The sequence below is a fragment of the Geospiza fortis genome, unplaced genomic scaffold, assembly GCF_000277835.1.
Source record: "Geospiza fortis unplaced genomic scaffold, GeoFor_1.0 scaffold98, whole genome shotgun sequence".
Classification (NCBI taxonomy): Eukaryota; Metazoa; Chordata; class Aves; order Passeriformes; family Thraupidae; genus Geospiza; species Geospiza fortis.
Window position 1 is genome coordinate 1,058,608 of NW_005054306.1, and position 12,224 is coordinate 1,070,831.

Here is a 12,224-nt window from a genome sequence, read left to right on the forward strand (position 1 = left end):
CTGGCAGTAACAGCGGCCAAGTTTAATTCCCAGGGGTTCTCCTTCAGGTAATATCCAAATACATTAATAAAAATATGGGAGACTGGATTAAACCAGCTGGGTTCATAAGGGACAGCACTTTTCCACCTGCACATAGGCAATTCCAACAAATATGGGAAGAAAAGAGAAGGATAACAGAGTGGTGTGTCACTGAGTATTAATCTGCAAGCCAAACCATGTCCCATTCCTTGTCCTTGCTGAAGTGTAGTGAGGGCAGCCCAAATCTTCCATACTGGGCTGGTTACTGGCAGTCAGTAGCTGAGCTGGTCACCAGTCAAAGAATCATGGAATCACTACAGTTGGAAAAGACCTTGAAGATCATCAAGTCTTACCATCAACTCAGTCTTCTCTTCCAGTTTCATTGCTTTTCCTGCGTAACAACAATGCTGACACCTTCCAAGGTTACCCCACCTTCCTAAAGGTTCCTGCTGGTGATCAGGTAATCCCATATCCAAGCGGCTGTTCCCACCAGGCACTGGTGGAGGGGGTTGCTGTTGGCCACCAGCTGTGCCTCTGTGTTCCCCTCCTGCCTCACTGTCCCCTGCCTACCCCTGAGCTCGCTGACTGACCTTGGCTTAGCTGGATCAGATCCCTTCTGCCAAGTCCCCCACGTTAACAGGTGGACACCACCTTGGACATCTGTCCCTGGGGAGCCCCTGAAGGCTGGGACCTCCTGTGTCAGGTCACTGGCTTTTCAGGAAGAGCTCTGAAGATTTGAGTAGTAATTCCTTAAGTCACTCCTGAACCTGAATTGCTGCTTGATTCAATCCCTGCTGCATCCTCTCATCTTTATTCACCTTCAACATTCCAAGCACAGTAGTTGAAGAGGAAAATGTTTTAAAGCAAACTGCTTTTGAGTTCTGAGTTTGTTTCCAAGTATCACTCGTTCATTTACTTCTCTGCTTGCCTTTCTGGGCTGTAGACAGAAAACACAGACTTAAATCAATCTTGTTGAGAGGAGGAGTTTCCACCAAGGAAACTCGGGTCCTTTCAGACCTGGTATCTGTTGTCCAGCTGTAAGATGAAGAAGAGAGGGCAAGTTAGCTCAAAGTCCCATCCAATAGATTACAGATTACAGTTTAGATTAGACCATGAATTTCAGCTACACCATTCAGATGTCTGTCCTCACTTTTGCTGTGCTCTGCTGTAGATGGTGAGGAAGAGTTGCTCAGGTCTCATGGAACTGATGATGGTTGTTTGCTCAGCTTCACTGATAAAGCTCCACTTTGGAGGCCCAGCACCCATCCCCTGCCAGCCTGTTTTTGCTGATGTACATGGCATCATCTGTATTCAGCAAAGGATCAAAATAATTTCCTTTGCACCTTAGTATTCTCCATCCTGGAATTTCATCTGTTTTACCTAGAGGATCTTTTTGTCTGCCTAGGGCTTGTCACCGTGATGATGTAACAGGTTTACATTGGCTGAGAAGTTTCTGTTCAAACTGGCTGAAGCCCATGAGGACTTAACTTCCCTTGTGTTTCCAAAATAAACTCCCTCTCCGGTCACCTTCAAAGTCATGGAATAGAATCTGCACATTTCCACATCCAGCAGGTTCAACAATTCCCACAGTTGCTGGACGTGTTGGATCGTGAGTCTTGGTGCATGGAAGTACCTGCTGACATCAGTGCGGGATGAAGGAGAACTGCAGTCACCCCAGACTCCTGGCAAAGTCTCAGCTGTGCTGAGCTGGCCTAGCAGAGAGAATGGGCAACTCCAGAATTCGCAAAGGGACTTGTAGGCATGAAAGAAAAGCCATAAGAGAAGAGAGTTTGTTAAAACCTGTAGTCTTCTCTTAAGGACTCTTGGATTAGGCTTGGTACTGTTTCCAACTATTTGGGCCTTCTTTTTACATTCAGCTTTGGTGAAAATCATCCCATAAGTTTAGAAATAGGATTTTGAGTTGAAATCAAGCAGCCCTGAAATACTTGGGAGTGTTAGTTGAACATAAGTTGGCAATGTGTGCTCAGAGCCCAGAAAGCCAAATGTGCATCAATGTGCTTTTGTTCTGCATCAGTGTGCCAAATGTGTCCTGGGCTGCATCAAAAGCAGCGTGGACAGAAGGTGAGGGAGGAGTCCTGTGAGATCCCACCTGAAGTCCTGTGTCCAGCTCTGGGACCCCCAGTATATGAAGGACACAGACCTGCTGGAGTGAGTCCAGGGGAGGCCACAACGATGCTCTGAGGGCAGGAGCAGCTCTGCTGTGGAGACAGGCTGAGAGCTGGGGCTGTTCAGTATGGAGAAGAATCAGGGGAGGCCTTTGAACTTCCAGTGCCTACAAGAGAGCTGTAGAGGGAATTTTTAAAAGAGCATGTGGTAATAGACAAGAGCAAAATGACTTTAAACTGAAAGAGAGCAGGTTTAGTTTACACATTGGGAAGGAATTATTTTCTGTGAGGGTGGTGAGGCACTGGCACAAATTGCTCATAGAAACTGTGGAAGCTTCATCCGTGGAAGTGTTCAAGGCCAGGCTGGATAGGCTTGGAGCAACCTGGTCTAGTAAAAGGTGTCCCTGCCTGTTGTCATCTTATTGCAGGGGTTCCATAATGTTGTCTCCTTATTGCAAAAGTTTCATACCTTCTTGCTGTTTCTCATGGGCAGCTCCTCAGAGCACTGACTGTTTCTTCTTCACAAAGTAGCCAACTAACTTCAGTTCCCTTCTCAACCAGCCAACCCACTCTTTTATAGAACTCTTCTACTCATTGGTTACAGCTGTGGCCTGTTAAAGTCAGGCCTCTTCCTAATCTTTGCTAATTGGCCCAGCGGCAACTCCTTAGGGGTAAGATTACTTTCTACACTATCTTTATTTTCTTATATTCTATGCCCCTACACTTGCCCACAGCAGGGGTTGGAACTAGATGATCTTTCAGGTCCCTTCCAACCCACATGACTCTGTGATTCCATTAAATAAGCAAGTCCCTCAACATAAGAATTTTATTCTTCCAAGATTCCTGGGATTATATTTTAAATGCAGTATTTGTCCACGTGCACAGAGCACACCATGAAGAGCCAGTGTAATCTGTTGACCAAACTATTAACAGCTTTTAGCAAGTGTCTTGCCCTTGCTGTGTCTGCTCCACTTACCTCATACGGCACTGCCCTGTGCACAGGTAAGTCCTTGGTGCTCACCTGGGGAGCTGGAAGAACTCTACAGGTCTGTTTGGTGCAACCTGAGACTGAGCACACTTCTGGTGGGAGACACTTCATCTTGTCAATCTAACATAAATTGGAACAATTCCAAAATAAGCAGCTATTTTTTATACACTCTTTGGCTGCATAACAAAATTACAGAAGCAGCATTTGAGGCATGAGAAATTCAAAGTCAAGGTGTTCTGCAGAGACAAGAGTGCTCAGCCCTGACCCTCTCCTCCCATGGGTTAGTGGGAGGTTGGATTCAGGAACAGGCATGAAAAAGGACTGTCAGGCAGCTGTGGAGAAACATGGACCATCCCCAGCATCCAACCTGCTTTGAACTCACACCCAGTGCTGAGGTGTCAGTGACTTTCTGGTAAGGACAGGTGTAATCATGGTCCACCTTCTGATGAAACAGTGACCATTACTGAGAAGAGATGATTCTTATGTAAAGGATTGAGCCCACAACTGCCAAATTATTTCACCTGTTTTCCTTCTTCCCTGTTCATCAACAGTTGTAACTTGTAGTTTAACCACCCAACACTGAGTGCTCTCTGCAGCTTTTGCTGGTGCTGTATCTTTAATACTGTGTTTTTGTGGATATATTTCATTTGACAGCAGCTAAATTTCCAAATAGGCAATAAAAAAAAGAGAGATTATCTTTGTCCTGAGACAGCAGCTCCAATTCTATAATCTAGCTGCTTGATGCCTTCTCACACAGTAAGTGCCACTGTGAAAGCCTGATAAACTGCTTAAAGTTATCATGCTGTGATTTTATGGGGAGCAATCTTGGATTAGTCTTTTCTTCAGCGCTGCAATCATGTTACATAAACTTGTGCTTACATAAACTTTTTCTACATTTCCCCTTTGCATTTTCTCTCTCTCACTACAAAAGCCCATAGAACATTTTCTTCTGCCAGACTTTAACTGGATGAGAGACGTGGCAACCACTTCCCCAAATCCAGAGATGGAAGCAGAGAGATGTTATGGGTAGGTATAGAAGGGGAAAAGGATCTTGCTTCCACACAATATGGATATTTCTCATAATCCTATTTTGTCCCAAACTCCATGACCTTACACTTGTGCTTACACCAGTGCAAACCCAGGTGCATTCCTAAACAACACCAGCACAATATTTCAGGCTTTGGCAGAAAAGAGGAAATAGGGGACAATGCAGCATTTTCAAAGATTTCTTTATTATCCAAGTTTACTATTATCTAAAACCACCAATGTATTAAAGACCAAGATGGAAACTTGAGCTCAGAAACTTGTAAGAATGCACATTTTCAACCTCATCTGTACCTCAAGAGACATAGTTAAAAAACACTGCTCAGTACAAAAAAAAGGTAACATTTCCAAGGATCAAATAAATAATTTACAATGCAACAAAAATTATAGAAATTGTACAGACATTTGAGACTGTTATTAATAATTTGCAGTCCCATACAGTAAACATAAAAGCCTCCCATCATCAGAGAGGAATTGCAAAACCACTGTCAAAAACTACATTTTATTGCTGGGCTGTTCTGAAGGGCTGATGCTGTCCAAGGTCTTGGAGGAGCAGTCCCTCAGTACTTCCAGAGAACTGGTGATGTCCAGGCTTTCAGAAGAAGTGGATCTGCACTCCTGTGTGGAACTGATGATGTCCAGAGTTTTGGAGGAGCGGGCACTGTAGCCTTTTGCAGTGGCATCTCTGATGAGGATCTCCTGTGTGGATGTGAACATTAAGGGGATGAAGCCCTCGCTGTCTGCTGTGAGGACGATCCAAGAGGAACCTGGGAAGATAAGCACATGGCTGCTGATAAATCTTTGTGTAATTAGGGTACCTTTAAGGTAAAAACCAAATTTCTTCTAGAATTAAATGCTTCTATATATTTACAGCTTTCTAGAAAAGAAAAAGTATGAAAATATACAGGTTGTACAATCTCAAAAATAAAGGACACTTGGCAACTATGATGGATTTTGCCATTAGGAGAGGAGACAATAATAAATGCATGCTTCAAATGAGGAGGAGGATTGAAATTCTGAGCAGAATTCATAAGCATCCACACTTGGTTTTAATTAGGTATTGATAAGCTACTTCACAGTGCTAAAGCTATGCAGATACTACAAAAGGCAGAGATTTAGTAAATTAAATGACAAATTATTGTAATAAAGACAATTTAGAAATTGCTTTTATTACATAATTTCACTATACTTAATTCCAAGAAGTACAAGGAAGGAACATTTTACAATACTGTACAAACCCAAAATCTCTGGTCCATTTGCTATTTGACTTTATCACGACTTTTTTTTCTCTACAATTTGAATCTGAAACCCTGACTTCTGCCAGTATAGATAAACTAGAAAATTTTTATATTTTTATCCATTAAGCTGATAAAGCAAGAAAATAGAGCTCATGAGGGGTAAGGGAATTCAGAGGAACATTTCCAGCTGTTTGTAAATTTGTATTATGTAACTTTACATCACAAGTAACATCACAAGAAGATTGCAGCTTAAAAGCACACAACCATCTAATCTTTTGGCTTAATTTGGACCAAACTTGAAAATCAATACAACTCAGGATAGGAAAATACCATTCCTACTTTGCATATGTATATTTCAAACAAACATACTCCCTCTAGAATTCTTTAGGAGAAATAAAACTTGGGCAATGGCAAGAACAGCAGCCTTAGGCTTTGGGATGGCTGCCCAGTGATCTGCAAGCAGGGGGAGAGCAGATACAGGGGGCAAGTAGATGGAATATAGCACAGGGAATACCTGTAGTAGTGAGAAATCATACCCCAAAGTGTGTTTTCTACTTCTGCCCAGAGTCAGACACTCAGAACTGACATGTACTCAGAACTGACATGTACACAGACACATGGAATGGGCCCAGCATGAACAGGTAACAGCAGAGGAGAACACAGCAGGAAGAGAGGCAGTTTTCCTCACAGCAAAACCTGACGTGAAATGCACTGCTGAAGTGTACAGAGCTTCTTCTGCGCTACAGGATTTCCTACAGCAAGTCTAGATGCTGGAGCCACAGATTCAAATATAGAACACTGTACTCCCAAAACCACCAGTCAACCCTGCTCTCCTTGCTACTCAGAATTCTCTCTATAGAGCAGCTGAAAACAAGTAAAACACTGGCTGAAAGCAATTTTCCTTTATAACTAGTTACTTGATAAGGGCATCAACATGTAAGTTTGCTCTTCTTTTTTTTTTTTTTAATAATGAAAAGACTCTTCTCAGTAAAAGAAGACTCGGAGAAGAATTTTTACATTATTAAAAAAAAACAAAAGGCAAAATTTTATTCACCTTTCATTATTTATTTCTTGGGGTTTTCCCTGGATGGAATATGCATATTGCTATTGCTCACTAAGAATGACACATAGAATCACAGAATGGTTTGGGTAGGAAGGGACCTTAAAGCTCATCCAGTCCCACTCCCCTGCCATGGGCATGGACACCTTCCACTAGACCAGGCTGCTCCAATCTCCATCCAGCCTGGCTGTGGGACACTTCCAGGGATGGGGCAGCCACAGCTTCTCTGGCAAGGTGTATGAAGTGTTTGTACTCTTGGATAATCCCAACATACCGTGCTGCATTTCTACAAGGGAGAGGTTGAATATCTGCTGGACAATGTTCAGGCGGAGTTTACCACCACAGAGGAGAACAGCCCGACTTTCATCTGCATCACTTTTGGAAAGCTGCCTCTGAAAATGCAAGCAACAGTCATTAGCTACTGTGATGTATAGTTAAAATGGCATTAATCACAACAGGATCACAGACGAGTCTTCAGTGGCATTATTTACAGAAAGTCAAATGCTTCACACATTCAGGCCTGTTTGCAAGATTTATCCTTTGAAGTCTCAGCTGTCAAAGCGTTCATGAGTGACAGCAGCAAGGAACAGTGCTTATCCAGCACATCAGAACAGGGGAGAAAATAATACACTGCTGCTGGAGAAACCATGAGCTTCATCCACAGCACAATTCTCATCCCCATCCTTCCATCTGTGAGGGACATTTCCCCAGAGAGCTTGTAAAGCTTCAGGTTTTCTATCCCCACCTTTCCCCACCCATCCCTGACCCAAAACTTCAGAAGTGAGAACTCCTGCTTATGAGTGCTGGGGTGAGGAACAGACTCACAAGTCAGAAGGGCTTATTTGTCCCACCCCTGACCATCACTGCCTCAAGCCTTAAATCCAAAAGGCATCTTCAAAGAATATGCCCAGTTGGGCACAGCAAGGCATTTTTTAAATCTGTTATTACAATTATTAAATGTTTACAATGGAAAACAGTGAAGAGAGTGAGGGAATATGATCTAGAACTTGAATTCAATGCTACAAAATTTGGGACTTTTTTTCAATAATAAAGCTTAAAAGTAAGAGCTAATTGAAAGGAAAATGGTAGGTTAAATTACTTTGAATATTGACTAAGGTTAATTAATCTGAATTCTAGAAATGACATAGTAGATCTCTGCCAGGTTTTGATAATCAGGTAATTTACCCTTTCTAGCATGAGATTTGCAAGGGCAAATCTTTCAGCCAAACAATATGTTTTTCATGTGAAATTTCACTTTAAATCCATTTTTAAGCCATGTTAATGGAATTATTATTGTGTCCCTAAAGGTCTCTTTCCTCCTTGGATGATGCTCTCAATGCTAATTAGCAACATTTCTGTTTCAAAGCCAAGGCAATTTGCTTTTGTTTCAGTCTCCATTATTTTAGTTTTCCTCACAGGAGAGCAGGAGATTGACACCAATTCCCACACATGGAAATCTTCACTTGTCTAAATTTCTATACAGAAAGCTTTAGATGTTGCCTAGGAAAAGCATTCCCTTCCTAGATCTCTATAAAGGGCTTTAATTCTGCAGCTGGGCTGCAATATGTGAGTCCTCTGGAGTCCCAGCGGCCTCACTGCAGAGCTGAAGGGTTTGGCCCAGTGTGAGGTGGGGCAGGGAGCTTCACATTCCAGGATATCCCACTGCTTTAGAAACACTGGAAGCCTGCAGAGCAATGGGATTTATAACCATATATAATTACCTGCAGAAACAGGATGGAAATCTAATCCTACTGACTGTTACTTGAGCATTACAAAGAACATACAGCCACAAACAGGTTTCACCATTAAGGCTTTCAATATTAAAATTACCTGGCAGGTGATTTTAATAAATGATGGTTCCTGAGAAGATGGGTACACTGGAAGATTTCTCTTCCCAGATTTTAGCAGCTCAGTTAATTCAGAAAGATGGTGCTGCAATTCTGTGAAGTTACCAGACAATTTTTCCACATTTTTCAAAAAGTAACTCGCCTCCTTCTCACTGAACAGGTTATTCTTGTAAGAATTGGGTATTTTGGAAGCTGCCTCATGCTGCCTTTTTGGGGATGTTGGCCTGTTTGAAGCGTTAGACAGAGCCACGCTTCGATTAACTGGCTCAGCATCCAGAGTCTCAACAGCTGGAGGAAAATTCATGGAAATCTTTTTCTCTTTGAAGTCGCTGATGTTCAACACCAAGTTTTGTTCATAAGCAGGACTCTTGATTTCTTCAATGAGTTTCCTTCGGCTTGTGGGGGACTGAAGGGCAGAGCGATCTGGAATCAGGAGCCCACGGCTGAGTGGGTGGACATCTCTAGAAGGATCAGGAGTAACACTGGAAAGGTTCAAACTGGAGCTGCCATCAGCTGACACAGCCTTTGAAGGACACATTTCAAGTATCAGTTCTTTAATCATCAATCGGATCATGTATTTGTCTGATCTTGAAGAAGGAAGAAAAGCAGGGTCAGAGAATTTTTGTCTTCCAACCAGTATCAGTAACAATTTATTGGTCAAGAAGCACAACCCCTTTGGCTTCTCACTTTTCTCTAGCTGAATTTGCTGAATATTGGGTAAATTGGATGAAGTCAGTGAATAGACTAAAATAACATTACAAGTATTGGAGGCAACAGATACAGTTTGAGTTTTGGAGTCAAAAGCCATTATATCAGGAACAAGAATGCCTGGGATGCTCACTTTTTTAGTAGTGGTAACCTTTCTTTCAAAAGTCACCAAGATGAGGTGTGAGGAATCCTGGCCACTTCCCGTCAGGTAGTCCTTGGGCCTCAGGCGAAGGAGAGGGCTGGAATCAGCACTCTGCTTGCTAGAAAGTATGTGAGTTAGATCCACAGGAGATGTAACTACAGACAAGGGCTTCTCAGACTCCTGTGACTTCTTCCCTCCATCCAAAGAATACTCTTCCTCCCCACACAAGCTGGACTGTGAGGGGAAGGACTCTGTTTCAACACTTGATGGAACTTCGAAGGCAACACCAGCATTTAAGCCACAGATCTTGTCCAGAGGGAGCTCGGTGGCAACAGCGACTTGTAAATTCTGCGTAGCTTCCACGGCACAGATGTAGCCTCCCACATCAAAGATTGGGCAAAAAGAGCAAGCGCTGAGTGTTTTCTGAGCATCATCCCAAATGTAGGAATGGAGGGCACTGCCCACCCCCACAACCAAGCGGTTGCCTTCCTTGGTCCAACAGGCACAGTGGATGAGCCCGCTGCCCTTGATGTCCGCGTTAATCCTGGAGTTGTCGAGGTGGACAGAGGGCAGGACGGAGGCGTCCCGGGTGGTCAGAACGGCCAAGACCTCCTTGCTGGGATGCCACACGCAGCCCTGGGGGAGCACGGGATAGGGCTCGCTGATGTCACAGACCTGGGAAACCAGGAGCTTGTTTCTGTCAGCACCGTTGAAGCAGAGCTGCCAGATGGTGATGTGCTTCTTGTGCTGCACGGCCAGCAGGGCCGGCGCCTCGCTGGGACATGGGCCCCAGTAGAGGCCGTGCACGTGCTCAAACTGACCCACCACGCTGGAGTCGCCGAAGGTGGGCTCCCCGTTGTGCAGGTGCAGCGCGGTCAGGATCACCTGCTTGCCGTCCGTCCAGGCCAGCCCGTGCACCGGGTGGATGGCCTGGTGCAAGGCATTGAGGCCGGTGCGCAGGAGCTTTGCCTTTCCCAGCTCCATGGCTTTCAAAGTAGAACATCTACACAGACAGAATGAGAAGGAAAAAGAAATCATTCTAGAGGACAGTACCTGGATGATTATTTAGCTTATGACCCTGCCAGTGCTGGAGTCTTCGTTCCAGTGAAGTCAATATAATGTTCACCTATGCTTAATTCTCAGCCCGGTAATTTTTTTGTTTTTGATGTTTCCATCACGAAATGCAATTTTAAGAGAAAAACTTTGCTGTTTCTATAGGCTTAGTGTCAGATTTCTGTGGCATTTTCATCACAAGACCAGTCCCTTCATTTTAATCAGTAATTTGCTGTTCTCAGAATATTTTCTATTTACTTCGATATCAACAATTCTCAAAATATTGCTGCTCACTCTCAACTTCCTGGAGCACTTGTGGCCAGATGAAGTCACCCCTTAAAAGTATAACCAAGCATTAATGTATTATCTACAAATCTGATCCTGTATTAAGCATGTGAGAATGAGGCATTTGGATGGTTATCCCAGAAAGCTGTCTAAGAAAGCAAATGCAATTTTGAAGAGAATTAGGATGAAAGCAGATTTTTCTGAGGAAAAGAAAGGAAAAAGAATTTAAAAGAAGGCATACACAAGCCATCAACACTTTGGAGAACTTCAGGATTTTACACTAATTTCTAGTTTTTGAGCTGTGAGCAATCCCTACTCTGTGCACAAAAGCCCGTTCAAAGGAATCGAAGGTTTCCTAATTTCAGATCTCCACAAAATTTGGCTCAGATGTAAAGCCATGGCATAGAATGAGTTGCAGTTTTAGCAGGAAACATCAAGAACAAGAAGAAAATTGTCAGAGACTAAAAACTGTCACACTGGAAGAGTTTATCACAATGTGCAGGGCATGGCACCACTCAGTATTTTAATTATTTGTGGATGACCCTAAACTTGAGGGCAAGAATGGATTTCAAATATAAAAATTGTATAGAAAGTTATGTTATTATGACCAAAGAAACTTCTTCTCAATCTAATAACAAGTGCAAAATAATATACTTATTTAAAAAAACCATCAACTTGGATACCTCTCCAGGAATAATTCCCTAGGTAGAGGTATAGCAAAAAAGGATGTGGCTTACAATGAATCACAAACTGAATATTTCAGTAATGTGAGATATGTAGCCAAGTAAGAATAATTAATTCTGGAATGTTTTAAGAGGGATGGAGATACACAAGGGAGATAACTGCCCTACTTCCTCATTGCTAACAGCACCTCCACTGAACCTACCTCTGAGTTGAAGATGACAGAAATGCTCAACAAAGCTAAGGGATCAGAGAAACACAGGAAGTGGGTTCTCTGTCTGGAGAAGACTGTGAGTGGGAACCAGAGAACATTCACCAGCCCAGTGACAGAACATCCATTCACTGGTCTCCAGGTATACTCTGGACAGGGCATGATAATAATCAGCTTAGTTTCAACAAAGATTTAGGTCAGCTATTAAGGAAAAATTCTCACTATATGCGATAGCTAAGCATTGAAGGAGGTTACCTTGGAGAGGAGGGAAAGGCACTCCATGAATTTCATAATCTGTATGAGCCAATTAAGGAAATGTCTGTCAGGGATAAGTTTAAGTACACTGAATCCTGCCCCACAGGAGAGCACTCAAGATACTTCCAATGCAACTTCTCCATCTACCTGGCCTCTCCTCTATAACCAAACTCAGTCCTGTTAAGCAGTCACCAGTTCCAGGAAAATTAACATTGGATGTTCCCTATGCTCAGAACCCTGCTGGGCAATACTTACTGATGGCAGGGAGATGTGAGATAATGTGCCTCACAAGGCACTGAAAGATGCTAAAGCCTCCTGGGCCGTCTGGAGAGGTCCCTGAGTCACAACGGGCGTTTTCACTCTGCCAGCTGCCCTGGAAAAGCAAAGAGCAAGAGTGGCCAGTGCATTCCTGTGCCCAAAGCCACACCGTCTCCAGCAGCGCCCGGCCCGGCCGCAGCCCCCCGGGCAGGTGTCACAGGCCGGGTGTCGGCGAAACGCGGTGCCCTCTCACCCCCCAGGGACAGAGGAGCCGCTGCAGGGATCCCCCTGCACGGAGCGGCCAGGGCAG

At 43.6% G+C, this 12,224-nt stretch overlaps 1 protein-coding gene across 1 annotated transcript; it reads right to left on the reverse strand.

The window, feature by feature from the left end:
- Window positions 1-4,344: 4,344 nt before the first annotated feature.
- On the reverse strand, window positions 4,345-12,117 carry LOC102033254 (WD repeat and coiled-coil-containing protein). Its single transcript, XM_005418402.2, has 4 exons — window positions 11,912-12,117; window positions 8,305-10,174; window positions 6,749-6,866; window positions 4,345-4,943 (listed from the first exon to the last, which is right to left on the reverse strand). Exons 2-4 carry the CDS (start codon window positions 10,153-10,155, stop codon window positions 4,672-4,674), a joined length of 2,241 nt encoding a protein of 746 aa, XP_005418459.1. The 5' UTR covers window positions 10,156-10,174; window positions 11,912-12,117; the 3' UTR covers window positions 4,345-4,671.
- Window positions 12,118-12,224: the final 107 nt, after the last annotated feature.